The sequence below is a fragment of the Apteryx mantelli genome, chromosome 8 (assembly GCF_036417845.1).
Source record: "Apteryx mantelli isolate bAptMan1 chromosome 8, bAptMan1.hap1, whole genome shotgun sequence".
Lineage (NCBI taxonomy): Eukaryota > Metazoa > Chordata > Aves > Apterygiformes > Apterygidae > Apteryx > Apteryx mantelli.
The window spans coordinates 42,085,702-42,102,206 of NC_089985.1; the positions used below are offsets into that span (position 1 = coordinate 42,085,702).

The 16,505-nt window shown below is 38.2% G+C and overlaps 1 protein-coding gene across 1 annotated transcript in view; it reads left to right on the plus strand.

Moving 5' to 3' along the window:
• LRRC7 (leucine rich repeat containing 7) overlaps positions 1-16,505 on the plus strand; it is a 193,024-nt gene that overhangs the window by 137,279 nt on the left and 39,240 nt on the right. Inside the window, exons 13-16 of the mRNA XM_067300514.1 lie at positions 7,629-7,698; positions 9,703-9,802; positions 10,563-10,687; positions 15,772-15,972. Coding sequence (XP_067156615.1) covers positions 7,629-7,698; positions 9,703-9,802; positions 10,563-10,687; positions 15,772-15,972 — 496 coding nt within the window. The remainder of the gene's footprint in view (positions 1-7,628; positions 7,699-9,702; positions 9,803-10,562; positions 10,688-15,771; positions 15,973-16,505) is intronic.

Here is a 16,505-nt window from a genome sequence, read left to right on the forward strand (position 1 = left end):
TGCACAGTATCTTCACCGAGGTGTTATCAGTGGCCCCAAGTCATTCATGTGGTTTGAGGAGCCTTCTTTTTTTGTGTTGTTGACTGGATGGTAAAAAAAAGAATCAAGGGACCAGACTTCTCTGTTTGTGTAAGTTATATTCTCCCCCCTGTAGAATATATATCTTTTAATGAATGTTCAAAATTGAACTTTATTCCCTATTAGTCCATGGAATTCATATTGGCAATAGCAGAACTCCCATCAGTGAATACTGACCTAATATCAGAAATATTTCCCTTCATGGTTGCCCTGATCCAGTGAATGATACGTCAGGGTAGTCTGCCTCTACTTTTTTGCATGTCAGACTTCATTTCCAGTGTCTAGAGCTGTATCCAATAGCTCTTAGCAAACGGCTTGTCATTACCTTTATCCCAATGACTTTCTCTGCTAGTAGTTGGACTATTCAAGTGTTTATTGAGACATGCCCTTTTGCCACCAAGAACGTTCGTTCTGGGCATGTTCCCCATGGTATGGGGAGTACACTCTGGCTCAAGGCTTGTAGAGTACAGGGATATTGGTGTACTTGCCTCGGCAGGGTGCATGGCAAACTTCTGGTATGCTCTCCAAGTGGTCACGCATACAAGGAGTGATGAGCAATTTACCTGTGATGCACCATATAAAGAGGAAAAGAGGAGCTCTCCCTCACTTGCATTACCTGAAGCCTCTAGCTCTTGGTATTAATGCCAGAAACATACTTGTCCTCCTGGATCATATAATGGGAGATTTGGTCTTAAGTCCTCAGGGATATCTTTCAGGATGGAGGCAAACCTGTCATAGACCTCTTTGCTACTTGAGCTAACAGGAGCCACAGATTTTTGTGACTTGGCGCATTTTGCTCAAAGATGGGTTGCTATTTGGAGTCACGCTCTGGTGCATTTTTAATGCTATGTTTTCAACTACTGCAGGCTTTTCCCTCTTGCTCCATTTCTTCTGAAGGTCTTCAGCCCTGTAAGATGAACCTTTCTGATCCTAATTGACCTGGCATGACGGAGTCTATTTTGGTTTCAGGATATTCTCCAAATGTTCATATTAGAATTCTATTTTAACCAGGAAATCAGAGTCCTGCTTTTCTTTCCCATGCCTTACACTCTAGGACTATATCCATACTTCTCATCTCCAGTGCTGGGAGTCCTCTCTCCTTTTATCTTCACAGGTCTAAACCTTTTCAACCCTGTTACAGGTTCTTCATCCCTGGGAATGCAATATTCAATTGTCTCTACACAATCAAAGGCAATGGTGGGCTGACTTGCTATCGAATTGCTAAGGTGGAGTCTCCTATGATGGTTAGCATGCATCTGACCAGAGCTTAGGTGACTTCACCATGTGTACTGAGGAAAGTTTTCTTTCCAGATACCTGCAATGCAGCAACCTGGAGCTTCATCCTTGCCTTCAGCAGGCATGACACTATATCCAATTCTTCAAGAACCAATGCAGCATTTGATAAAGTAGTTCTGCAGTTGCTGCTTGCACAAAAGATACCAAGGCCTCCACCACATAACGAATCACTGGGGGTAGCCGCTTGGAGTCACCCATTGTTAGAGTGCCCATGGGATTCATTCAAAGAAAAAAGATGTCTTGCCAGTAACCGGTGTTCTTCAAAATGTGTAGTCCACATATACATTTGTCTTCCATCTGCTTCTCCTCTCTCCTCAGAGTCCTTCCAGGTATGAGTCCTGTGATTGAGAGGTAGAATTATTAGAATGTACATTTGGGCTACACTTCTCAAAGAGCATCGGTTACTGGTAAGTAACCTTTCTTTTAGTTTTAGTTGTTCTTAAGGAAGCTGTTCTTAAAGAAGAGCCATCACCTTTCTGTATTTTGTCTGCTTCTGCAGAGCATCAGAAATACTAACCTGACTGTTATAGAACTACTTAATTATGTTTACTATATTGCTAAATCTGTGAGGGTATAGGATACACTCTGAGGTAACAGCACCAAGTCCTGGTGTCCAAACTCAATTAGTACTTTGAATCTCACCCATAGAAGTTAGATGAAAAAAGAACCTAAGATAATATGATCCATTCCGAAAAAAAGACTGGTCCTTGGTGTATCTTTTCTTTTTCTGCTTAGTTATTTAGTTATACAATATTGCTCATTGTCAAAGAGTAAATTACTTCTGGCTATTTATATCCAAAAGTGTGTTTGTAAGCAGTACATGGATGGGTGAATACTGATCGTGTTCTTAACTTTCGCACTGAAAACACTACTATTATCAATTTTGCTGAAAGTTACCTTGGAGAATTACCCCAAAGAGTAACTGTCTGTGGGCTTGACTGACTTGCTGGTGATAGGGCTTGTTATGACTGACTTTTGGCGGTTTGCATGTTGCCTCTGTTTGGGTGTTTGAGTTATTATTTGAGAATTTCTGAATGTCGCTGAAGTATAGTATACGTATTGCTGAAGCTAGATAGTATGCCCTAGGTGTTTAGTAAGCTCCTCTTACATTGTGTTACTGCATTTAATATTCAGCGGAAACTCTTGCCGTACTCGGACATTGCTTTCTTAGAACATAACAAAAGCAAAATTTAGTACTTAGCACAAGTATGTAGTGGTTTATTTTACAAAACTATGGGAAAAACAGTTATTATCAAGAAGGAAAAGTTGAAATTATGTCTGTCGGTAGACTTACAATAGAAGCAAAGGCCGCCTTCAACCCATAAGACTCTCTCAAATATCAACATTTGATATTTTTTGTACTTAAACAATGTCAATCACGTTTGTTTGCTTTTCTTATTTTCCGTGAATAAGACTCAATAGCGTAGTCTTAAAGCACTTAGCCTTTTAAGTACTTAAATTATGTGAAAGATATAACCTAGGATAAATGATGGAACAAATTATTTTAAAGCCTTCATTCCAGAATGGCATAACCTGCTGACATGTAACTTCTTCAAGGCTGTGGAGTCATACAGTACTAACAGATTAAGGTTTAGGGATGTCATTTCAAAAAATGTGCTTTTGCTGTTTTGGTTTGTTTTTATTCACCTAAGGAACTGCAGGGGAAATTTATTTCTTTTTTCTCATAAGAAAATAGTTTTTGTGTGAAAATTGAACACTGTAAAAAGTGTTCATATCATGCTTTTCAGAATTATTTCCAAGTTAATGTGAATAGCTGTTTTGCTGAAAAATCAGTTGGTCCTCCAGGATTTAGCATGTAATCAGAATAGTAGAGTACTGTTTCATGATCTTCTGCTTAGAAGAAATATTTTTATTAATATTTAAACATTTACATTTACCAATGATATGTGTGATTTTACATGTGTATATTATTTTAACCTAACTAATATGAATACAGACTGCCTATATAGCACTAAGAAGTTTTTTAATTTGGTTATCACAAATTAATTTAAGAGATTAAAGAGACTGCAAACAGTAGTTATTAGTGATTAAAAAACTGCACATGAAACAAACTGTTGCTCATGCAAGAAAGCATGTGCAACAGGTGGCTGCCAAGTGTTAGAACTAGTATAATTTTTATGAAGATACAAAGATGTCATTTTACCATAGAGGTCAAATCTTTGGTCTCCGTTTGGCTGGTTCCTGAAAGAATAGGTGCAGGAGCTATGGCTGTATTTCTGTTAGTCACCTTCTCGGTCCTGACTGCCGGACTGCAGTTGCTCTGAAAGAGTGTAGCAGCAGGTTGCAGTAGAGAAATGGCCTCACGTAAAGGTTATTTATTCAACTAAGGTATCATCCATAATAAGAATAAATTATTTTGGTACAGCATAATTTTCCTTTGAATTATAAGTTAATTTAATTTTGGCCATCTCTTTAATTAACTATCTTTGCACTGATTCGAGTGTCATCTAATATTGTGAATACATTTGCCTTTAGATTTGTGAAAACAATTATGTATGTAATTTTCCAAACTGTCTAATGAGATATTTCAGAACTTAAGCATAAAAGAAAAGCTCTTTGTTGAATAGCACATTCTTAAACTTTACATTTCTTTCTACTGATTTCTGATTATAATCATATATTACATAAATGGAAGCAGTGCAGATTAATCACTTTCTTATATTATTGAGGGGCAGAATATATATTTTCTGTTTTCTCCTCAGAGGAGGAGGCCAAATCCTTAAATTAGGAAAATCAGCAGAGCTATGCTGATTTATACCAAAAGGATCTCTCCCATAATCTGTAGAAAGTAATCAGCCTACTTCTATACATGACTAATATCTGAGTTCCTCTGTAGCTGTAGTATAACCGTATTTTGACTGATGAAGCTAGAAATATATTTATGTATTTACCTTTCACAGCTAAGTAATACAGTATATGTGCCAGATATCATGGGACTTGTTTTAAAAGTTGGTATAATGCAAAATAACTTGATAATTCAGTTGTTCAGAGAAGTATTCACATATGCATTAATTGCATACAACTAATTGTATACATTTTTAAAAACTCTTAAAACTTGCAAAAACAAATTGCAGTTAAAAATAGGGCTGAGTCTTAGTTGAAATTTTTCAAAAAAGAGTAATGATTTGGGGTGCCTCCATTCTTTGATCTCTAATATAAGATTCTTTCTTATTAAAGAGTCCCTAAAATCAGTCCTTTTAAGATGTTTAAAGGCAGATATCCAGGTTTATTGACAATGAAGAATTAAAAATGAAGACTTCTGTGCTTTCTATGGAAATGCAAATGGAAAACCAGCTTGGAGATCCCCTGTTCCACATCATTTCTGGAGGCTACTTACCAGTTTTGCTTCTGCTTTTGACACACTTTTCAACTTGACTGAGTTGTATACTTCACTGGTAACCCTCCAACTTCATCGGTTACCACTTTCTTGGTAAGGCTTGTTTGTTGAAGCTTTTGCCTTCATATCTGCTCTTGACAGAATATCAGAAATGCAGACGTGCTGATAGGATGGGGACATGGTAATATTGCAGTGCAGAATGAGCGTAAGTTTGTTCATTGTTGCCAAATCTGCTTGGGAAGAAGTGTAGCACAGAGCGAGTCCTCCTGATACGCTGTTGGCAGGTATGATGTACTTCTCCCTCCACACTGAGCCAGCTCCATGTGGCTGTTTTTAACAGCATCAGTGAGCCCAAGCGGATAACCGCTGCCGAGCATGTTCTGCAGCCCGGGAGCTCTTCAGAAGCAGCATGGAACCAGTGGTTGCTCCATCATGTAGAGAAGAGTGACACTGGATGAGCTTGGGGCAAACCTACACTGTTCTGCTTCCTTCTTAATGCCACAGAGCTTCTCAGCAAATCTAGTTGATTACTTACTATCCACAGGAGAAAGAGGAAAGGTCAGGTTAAATTCATTAATAAGTTGACTTACTGCCACTAGAAAGGTGTGTTCAGCACTTTCCCAGTGCCTGAGAGGCCTGTCGTTACAGACCTAAGGCTTGGTCTGCTGCACTACAGCTACCTTTCCTTTTGGCCTAGAGGGCCTCGTACTGTCTTCCGTGAGGAGACTGCTTATTAATTCCTCTTCAGCAGAAATGCATGAAGGTTCTGGAAAAATAAAAAATAGTTTTTTCTATTAGAAACTATTGTCTTTCAAGGGTCACCTCTCATTCACACAGCGCCAAACTCCACCTCCCAAGTTCACTGTCTTTCAGGCTGTGGGCTAGAGAAATGATAGAATATAGCTATATACTTCCTTTTATAAAGTCAAGAATCTGAATTTCGAGGAGACTGTCACTGCAGCCTTTTCATTTTTTTTTGCCTTCACCCTCTGCAGACCAAGCTTTTCTGTGTAGTTTTGAAATTCATGCTTCAGGTACTGAATCCTGAAGTGTAAAGAAATAAAGGTATCCCTTGAAAAGCAAAAGTTCTCTTTTTATACAGAAAGAGAGCCCTGAATAGAACATTGAAATAAACACTGTTTAAGGATCCTTATGTTGACTATTAAAGCTTAAATTTGTCACCTTAATTTATGAAGAATAAGTCACAAACTGCACTATTCCAAAGACAAGTACTAATTTAAGTTATAAAGAAATGCTGTAGTATCCATTTTATGATAAGTTAATAATGACAACTAAACTTCAGCTAGTTTAGGCACTCTTTCCTTTTTTGTGGCATTAATTATACGTTTAAACACATGCATGCACACACACACATATAAAAATGTTCTCATCTATACAGGTATTTAATTGGAGATTATCTCATAGCACACTATATAGATGTATTTAGTCACAGCAATTTGTTTCATTTTCACAGATAAGTCATCTTTAAGATCAGGTATTCTTATTAAAACCACATCTTTAAAATGCATTACTTGCAGTAAGTGTACTCTGCTTTCTGAAATAACGGGATTTTTAACAGTAATAACATTGAGGTAAAAATACGTCTAAAGTAATTCCACAATGGATGTGCTTTCAAAGTGTCGTGTGGAGGCCATGGTACAAAAGCTTGCGAGGTACTTATCTCCCAGAAACATGCATAGATGTTTAGTGTGAAGAAGACTATAGGAATATTGTCATTCATTTACTGATAAAGGGGCAAAGGATTCTCCTGATTTTGTCTTTTAGGTGGAGTATCTGACAGCATATTGCCTGTCTTTATCTGAGGTGTGAGCCGGTGTATCTTTAAGAGCTTTTTCCCCGCAATATGGGATTGTCCAGCTCTCTCAGAAAAGGGTTTTTCCTCTTTTCTCTTTCTTAAATCAAATTTAGCTTTTGTCTTTGTCGACAGTCCTTTGGTTGGTCCCTTCCTTTCTACAGCTCTCCAGCTCCTTAACCTTGAGTAACGCAAAGGTGAGAGAACGTCACTGTGTTATCAGGACAGCCCTCTGCGTTTTTGTACAGTTTGCGAAGTAAAACAATATGGTTCGTAAGAGCTCCTGAGAAAGAGTGCGTGGAATTGCCTCAAGTATCTGGTCATCTTTTCTCCATTCAGATCCTTTAAACCACCTCATTTATGCAACCTGAGAAAGTTCACTTTGAGGAAATGTGCTCACATATATGATTAAAATGCTAATTATTTTTACTCTTTTATTTAATTTTGTCATGTGGGTTCACCATGAATATTTTTATTATTTTAATTTTTTTCCAAACATTTCTGCAAAAATGAATTTTGAATTATCTTAGAGTATTTTCTGTTCCAAAATTTAAAAGAAACAAAATAGAAGTGTTTATGTTAGCAATTGCCTTAACTACAAGTGCTGTCCTAGGAACACTGGGTGGAATTTTGGCTACATTGAAACCATAAGGACTTTGCCGTGGGTCTCATTGGGACCAAGATCTCTCCTGTTTTCTATGTTATAAGCTGTATATTTGGTCACTTGCTCTTTAACGGTACTGTCACAAAGCCAGGTAGTTGAAACAACGTGTTGGTGGACAACAGTAAAATACTCATTAAGTCTCAGATTTTTATATTAAAACCAAGGCAAAGCATCGATAGCTTCTTTGTACCTTTAGGGAATGACATCAATATTTTTAGATTCCAAATGTCACTCTTAATGTGGAAGCAATTTAAGGGAATGCCCTTAATGAAATATTAAATTTTAATAAAAAATGGGAGAAAATAAAATTACAAAAGGATACCAATTTCAGTAGAATCAAGTTAAAACATGCTGCATACAAATCTTTGAAAGAAACTACTGTGGAAAGATTCATGTTGCTCCAATATTATTTTTTACAGATTGAAGAATTTGCCATTCACCTTTACTAAACTTAAAGAACTTGCAGCTTTGTGGCTTTCTGACAACCAGGTAATGACTTTTAATACTCACATTTTTTTAGTAAAGTCCAAGGAGTCTTAATAAGGGGCATGAATAAAACCTACAATTTAGTACATGACTGTAGTAGAATTTAAGAAGCGTTTAGCCCTAGGCCATTTTGTTAGGTTCATCTCAAGGTGCGGATTCTTCTGACTGTCATTTATTAGCTGGGAAAGCTGACCTTTGCAGGGCTTATTACTTTCATCTAACTAAACTTCTATATCCTGACAAAAGCTAGTAAATAAAGAGCAAAAGTATCAACAGGGTGTTTTGTGGATAGAAACCTGCAAAGCAGGATTTTTATATCAAACATGTTCTTTGTCCCATCCCTTATTCCATAAATACCTCCATTCTTGTCTTCTTTCTTTTCCCTTTTCCTGTCTGTGCTTCCATTCCTGCATATTTAAACTTCCATTAAAACCAGTGGGAGTTTAGACATGTAAAGGGTGCACAAGAAGTTTTAGTCTTTTTTTTGGAGAAAATTCTCATTTAAGTTCCTTTTAAGTTTTGTTTAAATATGCCTTTATTTGGTCCACAGTGCTTGGTCGCTATGTCATTACTGTACATTCCTTAAGGTTCTAATTTTAAACAAATGACGCTAAGAAATACAGCAGTTCAACCAGCATATGAGCACTGGAATAACTCCCCATCAATCCTTACTAGAATTGGTGGACAGAAGAATTTTGTAGTTCCAGGGTTTAACTCTAAAGAGAGGAAAAGTCAATTTGCAGAATGTTCAAAATATTCAACATACCTAACAGTTTTTAATCATCTCAGTAAGTTCTCATAATCTCATCTTTCTCACCTTACACTAATGCCCTACTGCAGATATTATATCTCTTTAATTGAAGTCGATCAGTATAATTCTGTAGGGACCTATTATCGTGCCATTGAAAATTAATCCATCCTTTTATCCATGTGAAAAGGCCACAGAGGCTCAGATCCTGCAGCCGCCTGGAAGCAGAAGAACATGTCCATGGGCCTGTGTTCAGCGCTGCTGCTTCCAGAGTGGCTCAGTCCACAAGGCATTAGCCGACCGATAGGAGTCATTTCTTTGTCAGAATATTAGATAAACTTCCTGCTGACTCCTCCCCAACGTGTACCATTCAGCCAGGCACTCAAATCACAGTAAAGCCAAATGTAATTTGGTCAATAGATTTACATCGATACGTACTTATTGCACTTCTCCTTAAATCTAATTTTTACCTGCATAGGTGAGAAAAAATTCCCTCCCTGAATGGAGGGAAGATAAAATAGGAGGGGTAATGCAAACTGATGAGTAAATTTTAATGTGTTAAATTAGGATTCTGCTCTTTCTCACTCTTATTTCCATTAAAAAACTGACGCTACATGAATCCTTAGCCCAGCCACAGAACATATACTTTCTTTTAAATACACAATATTTTTTCAGCATTCTGACTTTTCTACAGTTAGCGTAGATAAAATTCTGTTCTATGAACCGTGACAGTCACTCCTAGATGCTACACTGGAGCAAAGCAATAATAATAATAATAATAATCAATTGAACTAAAGCATAACAATTACATCTGAATATTCAGGGTGCCTCAGTGCAAATTCTCCAGTAGCTTGCACCAGCATTATTATAAGATGAACTAATGGCTATCGTGAACTTGCTCATTAACCCTAGCTTAAAAGAAACCACAGTCGTAACATGGGTGTTTTAACTGTGCTGTTGCAGGCCCTGTTCAGCTGATCCTTTCACTTCCTCACTAGTGTGATTCTTACTATGCAGTCAGGATTTCTGATACTTAGTATTCTTCTGTTGATCCCAGTAGGAATTACAGACACATCAGAAGTGAGGAATGGGAGAGAAAACATTTAGATCAGATTAATACTTGTTTTAGTCCACAAAGATAGGATTATTTCATACAGAATTTTAGTTGTTCTTGTATTTTCTTTGTCAGATGCTAAAATCCCATTTCATTATCATACATGTTCTGAGTGAACCGTCCTTGTTTTCCCTTTCCTACACAGTCCAAGGCGCTCATTCCACTGCAAACTGAAGCTCATCCAGAAACAAAGCAGAGAGTACTGACTAACTACATGTTTCCCCAGCAACCCCGCAGTGATGAAGGTAAAACACCATCAGCAATTCCTGCAAAGGCAGGAATGTCTTACAGTGCTTATTCAGATAATGGAGATAAAAACGGAGGGATGGAGAGGGAGGAGTTTCAGACCATGGTTCCATGTCTGGGTTTCTCTTTTCTGTTATGTAAATCCAGCAGCGCCTACATAACAGTCTGTGTTTTGTCATGCACAAAGGACACCTTCCATTTTCAAATCACTTAGTCTCGGCCCATCAGGCTTAGGTTTACTTGAACGCGTCTCTGTTGCTGGAAGCATGGCCTCATATACGGAATTTGAACCTGGTCGTTAAGTTTGCAGGGGCAGAAATGGTAGGATATACGTTGTTGCCGTCGGACAGACTGCTGGCCAGACCCAGCCCGGTGTGCAGCAACACAGCAGCTGTCTGAGGGCGCTGGCGTGGGGTTTTTCCGAAACGTGGGTCAGGGCTCTCGCCGAGCAGAACAGGGTCTCTGCCTCGCAACTCGCGTACACAGGTTAAGTTACAGAGTTTGCATGCTCCCCCCTCCCTCACCTCTGCCCCCCCAAATCCAGTTGCTTCCCACCGTTCTCTTTTCAGTTTTAGTATTAAAATCTGTTTGTAATTATTTGCCTGTTATTACTCTCATTATTCCCCTTCAGGAGTTTTAAGGCAATAACCCAAGATTACAGGATCATCTAAAAACTTGTCTTTCTAGATCATTCCCAGTCTTTTGCTAGGTGCACTAATTACATGTTTTGTTGCACTGCTGTTTGCAATTAAACTGTAGATTTCCCATCAGACAGTGACAGTTTTAACCCCACTTTATGGGAAGAGCAGAGACAGCAACGTATGACTGTTGCCTTTGAATTTGAAGAAAAAAAGGAAGAAGAGGAAAATGCAGGGAAAGTTAAGGTAAGTCTGTCTAATTTACTCTGGTGTTTACATAATATGGACAGTGTCCAACTTACAGATCTTGTGTTAAAGTATTTTTGTGTTTTATATGTGCAGATAATACTTTAAACTGTAATTCAAGTGTAGCAGTTGAGGAAGAGTAGCATAGCTTTTCTCCCTGAAGTACGCATTAATAATATCTGGTTTTGCTATTGTTGTCTAGACAGCAAAAGTTTGCTTTCATAAGTCAGCTAAGGCCCATAACCCTAATGTTTGGTTCCTAATGTGATAGGTGTTTTATAACTAAGACAACACAAAATGTTTTGAGGCGGAGAATTACTATCCAATCATCTAATACTTTAGAAATATTTAGATCACATGGGTGATTGCAGATTCGCTCAAAGTGGAAGTGGATGAAGGCTTTGCGACTTCATGGCATTAGATATGAGTGTGCGCTGCAGAAGAGGATGGAGAACGGAAAGCTTCATCCCTTAAATTTTGTAACCTACCTAACAGTGAGGATAATTATTTAAACATGAATGTCCTCCCCCACTCATCTGTAGTTAATTTAATTCAGAGTTTTCAGCTGAGTCATTAGTGGCTTGTACTGTTAGAAGGATATTGTCAGGTCCTTCTATTTTTAGCATGGCATGAAAAATTCTATTTCTTGTAGGATATCAAGGAATCATCCCAGAGCAAACACTTTAACACTGCAAATTTTTAACTGGTGTAAGATACCCAACGTAAGAAGTGTCACCAAAGACAACATCATATGAGATGAAAACCTTATTTTAATTTAAAATTTAACAAAAAAATATATTTATTAATAGCCATTTAATTAACATTCCACTTATATCATCTTGGAAAACTTTGATTTTCCTTTTTAATAATTTCTATTTTTTCTAATTATGAGTTTTCATCTAATTGCTTGTGATCAGGTTAATGGACTCAACTATTTTAGTTAAACAGAAATGAATCCATTTTAAAAAAAAAGCAACCTTTGACTCACTGAATTTAGACTGAAATTTTACCCTGGATGAACTACAGGTGTATGGTCCATGTATGGGAAACAGAGCATCTGGAAGAATTTTATATTGTTTCACCACTTCTAGCCATAATTTTAACTGGGGACAATATGGCTGTCCGAATGTCAAAAACAATTGAAATATTAACAGAAAAATAGATGTGAATTTCTAAGATGATAGAGTGTTTTAACTGTATGTTATTTGCAAGCGCTATTTTCAAAATTCAGAAGTTGTAATATAATGAATCATATCCCTTATATTAAAATCAGAAAGGCTATTTCAGAGCACTATGAATGACTGAAAGTGTTTCCTTAGAGTAAATTGTTCTCATAGAGAAAATAAATCCTCCATACGCGAAATGCTGTTCCTGTACTTCAGTTCAAATGCTGCCATCTGCTGTGCGGAGAACAGAGAGGCAAACATAAAATCCGCAGTACCACATTTGCGGCTTTCCTAGAAGCAGCACTTAACAAAAATAGGACACGGCCTGCGTCGATGGTGCGAGCAGGAGTCTCCGCGTGGTCCCGCCTGGGGCCCGGCTGGCTGCAGCAGAGCTGCGCGGGAAGCTGCCGATGCCGTCTCAGTGCTTCCTTAGCTGCGCTCTTCCGCCCGTCCTGGCGATTTTCGCCGGATGTGTGGCCTGCGGAGCAGTTTGCAGTTCCAGAGGTGTGCGTTTGGTCAGGCTGTCTCAACTCGGTTTCAGGGGAAGATCAGAGTGGCAGCCTGGCCTCTGGCCTGGCCAGTCGTGCTATCAGCAGAAGGATTGATTTTTGTCCCCATGGGTGATCCATGTTCCATGGAGCTGCAGCCATACATAAAGTTTTGGCTTAACTGTCTGAAGAGCAAGATGGTCTTTACCCTTCATATCACCACCCCTTAGTGGACAAGAGTGGGTACGAGTCCGTTTCTGCATGGGATTGCTCTATTCCCGTATACAGTCCTACATTCCTCTCCTCCATAATGATCATAACATCTCTTCATCACAACAAAACCGCCTTACCTTATATTTGACACCAAATTCTGCAGCTGATGCTATAGTTATTGCTTATATACAGAAGAATTATTAAATGAAATGCTAAGTCTGGAGCTCAGAGCTGGTCAGAGATTTCCTCCAATTTGTGTGCCTTCAGGAGAGCATCTCGCCTCTGTCATATCTTCCTGCATGTACACCAGATACCTCTAAATACCTGCAGTTTGTAAAAACCAAAAGTGGGGAAATAATACTGTTCAAACCAGGGATATCTTATCAAACTTTGAAAAGAAAAGATTTGCCAATACAGGTTTTTTCTTTTCCTCTTCCCTATCATAGAAAACACCCTTTTTACCCAAGCCATGAAAAAATGAGCTCAAATTAAATGACTAATAATGGGATAGAAACATTTATTTCCATCCTTCTGGTATGTTTGTGCTCTTTCCCAGTGAGGCTAATCATCTCAAATGTTGTAAAGAATTACTTGACCAAACTGTTCACCAGCCTGTGTTTAGATGCATGAGCATGAGCTAAAAACTGAATTCTGGAACATTTTGTTGACTTAGTGTTCGTGACTCCATGTGTTGTGATAGGTCTTAGGGAGGTTTTACCATGTGCACTTTTAGCAATTGCACCAGACCTGTACAGGGTAACTTTGAAGGTTTTCTTAAATTATCAATAGGAGGTAACGACGAACTTGGATTGCTTTTTGTAAAAGCATACATAGTTTTCACTTTGTATCTTTCATAGTTAAAATTGACTCTCAGCCAACTGTATGTTAAAATAGATTTGGTAGTTGAAATTATTCAACAAATTCTTCCATCGAGAATTTTTCACTTAGAAAATTCTCTTTTCAGGGTTATGATACTTTCGAGGTAACATTCAAATATACCAGAATTTTACAGACAGGGAATATAGATTTTATCTGTAGTGGTAATTCTAGCTACTTTTAAGATCAGTTATGGAAATATCTGCATTCCAATGGACATCGCCTGCTGTAGCAGCCAGTCTTTTACTGTTTAATATTAATACTCACAGTGATACACGAGAGTCTTACTGAAATCCCTGTCTGTGACTCGGCTCTCTCATGACAGTCTGTCAGTTGATTTTTCCTTGGCTGGAACTTGCTGAGGATTTGCTGTGTGACTTGACTTCTAGCCGTGTTTGGCTGTACACTTTACACTGAAATCATGGCTCAGATTTTGTGAAAAAGCGATTGCCTAATTAGGCCACATCTAAATATGATTTCTTTCAACCTAAATCAACCACTGCTTTAGTAGTGCCATACATTACACATTTAATACTTTTTTCTGTTGAAATTGTTTATTAGTATATGATATGTAGCCATACATTTTAACATTTTATGTTAAAATTGTGTCAGAATCTATTGTCTGGAATGTTAGTCTATGATGGTTCAGAATTATACACTAGTATTTAATATAGTTTTATTTTCCAACTTAGTCATGCTTTACATCTAAGACATTCCCATCCATAGACCATATTCATTTGAATCCAGAATTTCTTTTTTCTTATAATACAGTAAAGTTACCTATTAAAAGTTAGCTCCCTTTGCTTACTTCACATGCACAGTGAGGTAAATACTTCTTTGTGGTAAGTGCTTCCAAATACATTTTTGTCATGTGGTAAATGTGCTGTAATTTCAAATTTCATAGCCTTGGTAAAAGGAAACAGTTATCATGACACGCAGCTTGTACTGGGAGCTGTAATTTTGATTCATTGGGGGATTTTATTGCATTTCCACCCCAAATTCAGGCCCAAAGAGCGGCAGACTCAACATTGTCAAGCAGACTCAACTGCATTTGTTGTGCGTTGTTTGTGCTGGGCAGCAGGCTTGCTCGCCAGGGGCTGCTCCAGAGCGTGTGCTTCGTGTTTGGTGCCTTGAATCGCGGACTTCGTGTTGAAACCACAACTGTATTTTGCACCTCGTATAAAGAGAGCGGAGACGGGGCAGGTTTTGAGTGTGACGGGCGGGTGCAGGATAGAGTGGGGTGGGCAGGAGGAGCTCTGCAGGGGAGAGGGACGTGGCAGCTGCCGTGCTGCTGGGGATAGGCTAGGCTTAAGGTACGAACCTACGCAACCATCCGCTCTCTCTGCACCGCTCAAGCAGGCTTGCTGAGGACGAGCTTTGTTTGGATGTACTCTTCTCCTTCCCCAACATCTCTTCTCACGATGCGGTCCCCAGCAGACAAAATACACCTGTAACACAGTGAGGAAAGGTATAGGGAGAGGTTAGCATCATGCCGCCTTTCCTGCTTGGATTGCTCCTAATATGCTAATGTGCTGTGCCATCTCCTCGGAGCAGTTTGCTGATAGTTGCGTCATCTTCCACCACGTGATGGGGAGTGGTGTAGTCCGTTAGCCTCCTCAGCCGCTCTTCCCCTTTGGCTCAACGCTGCTATTTTATAGAATTGTCCTTAATCTAGGGTTGCTTTGGACTTTTCTCTACTTCTGAGTGATAAAAATTATAAACTTGAATGTTGAGTACTGTAGGAAATGTGTAGGCCTTTCAGTCAGCTGAAGTACTCTTCAGTGTGACTCAGGGTGCCATTTCTGTAGTGGTTTGAGTCTGTTTTCCTGTATTTTCTGTATGCATAAGAGTAAGATTCATACACTTGAGTGCATGTACACACATTATACAACTCAAAGAGCAAATAGGTCCCAGTAGATCAGATTCTGTTCTCAATTGTTTTAGATAATTCAGATTAATTCAGTACTTTGAACATAGTTAAATTAATTCTGCATTTACACCAGTATTGCTATGAAAAAGTGTGATTTAATGTGTTAGTACTCTCAAGTCAAGTGTAGAATTAAAATACAGTGCTCTCACAGGGTAAAAGAGGTTTATAGGGAAGCATTCCCATTCGTTCTTTTATGTCACTGAAGTGCCATTATAGATTGAGAGCAAATTTCAGTCCAAGGACTTAAAAAAACAAAAAACCTGAAGATAAGTGTATGTAATGCATTACCCCAAATAGATTAATTCAAAAGCTGAGGAATTTGCACCTAGCCATAGGACTATAACCATAATTTTAGCTTGCACGTTGTTTTCATTTTGTATTTGTGTTTTAATTCTTTTTATGAATGTTCAGGTTGAAATAAATCTAAAACGTTATCCTACTCCATACCCAGAGGATTTAAAGAATATGGTAAAATCAGTTCAAAATCTGGTGGGCAAAACAAGCCACGGAGTACGGCCTGAGAACTCAGCACCAACTGTGAACAGTGAACAAACTGTGAAAGACACATATGAGCACAAGTGGCCCATGACACCAAAGGAGATTTCAGTGGAGGTAACGTAACAGCATCGTTGTTCCTTTCAAGAGTTCAAGACGGGGTTTTAATATAACTCCATCACATGATATTCTGCATCTATTGTGAACTTCATACCTCATAATTTCTAGTCTCATTCTTTAAAGTTAATTTACTTTTATATTGAGTGTGCTGTTTTTCCCAATACTACTAAGATTATCAGACTGAATTTTTGGTTTTAAATCCACTTAGATCTGAATTTTGATATTGATATATACGAGCACTCTCCTAAATTTTAATGCTATGAGGGACTTGCATAATAGCAGGAGAATGGACCTTATTGTGATTTATATCTCAGTCTTAAATAAGTATATTTCTGAGTCAAATATGTAAATGTCAAACAGTTTGTTCTGTCTGATGCTAGGTTCTGCCGCTTCTATTCACATTAAACTTAATACATAGTGAATAAACGTTATCAAAAGTTAGTGAAGTCGGTAGGAATGCTTCATTGACTGCAGGGAACTTTAGATCAGGCCCCCTGGAAGAGGGACTTACTATGAGTTACAGAATCTAG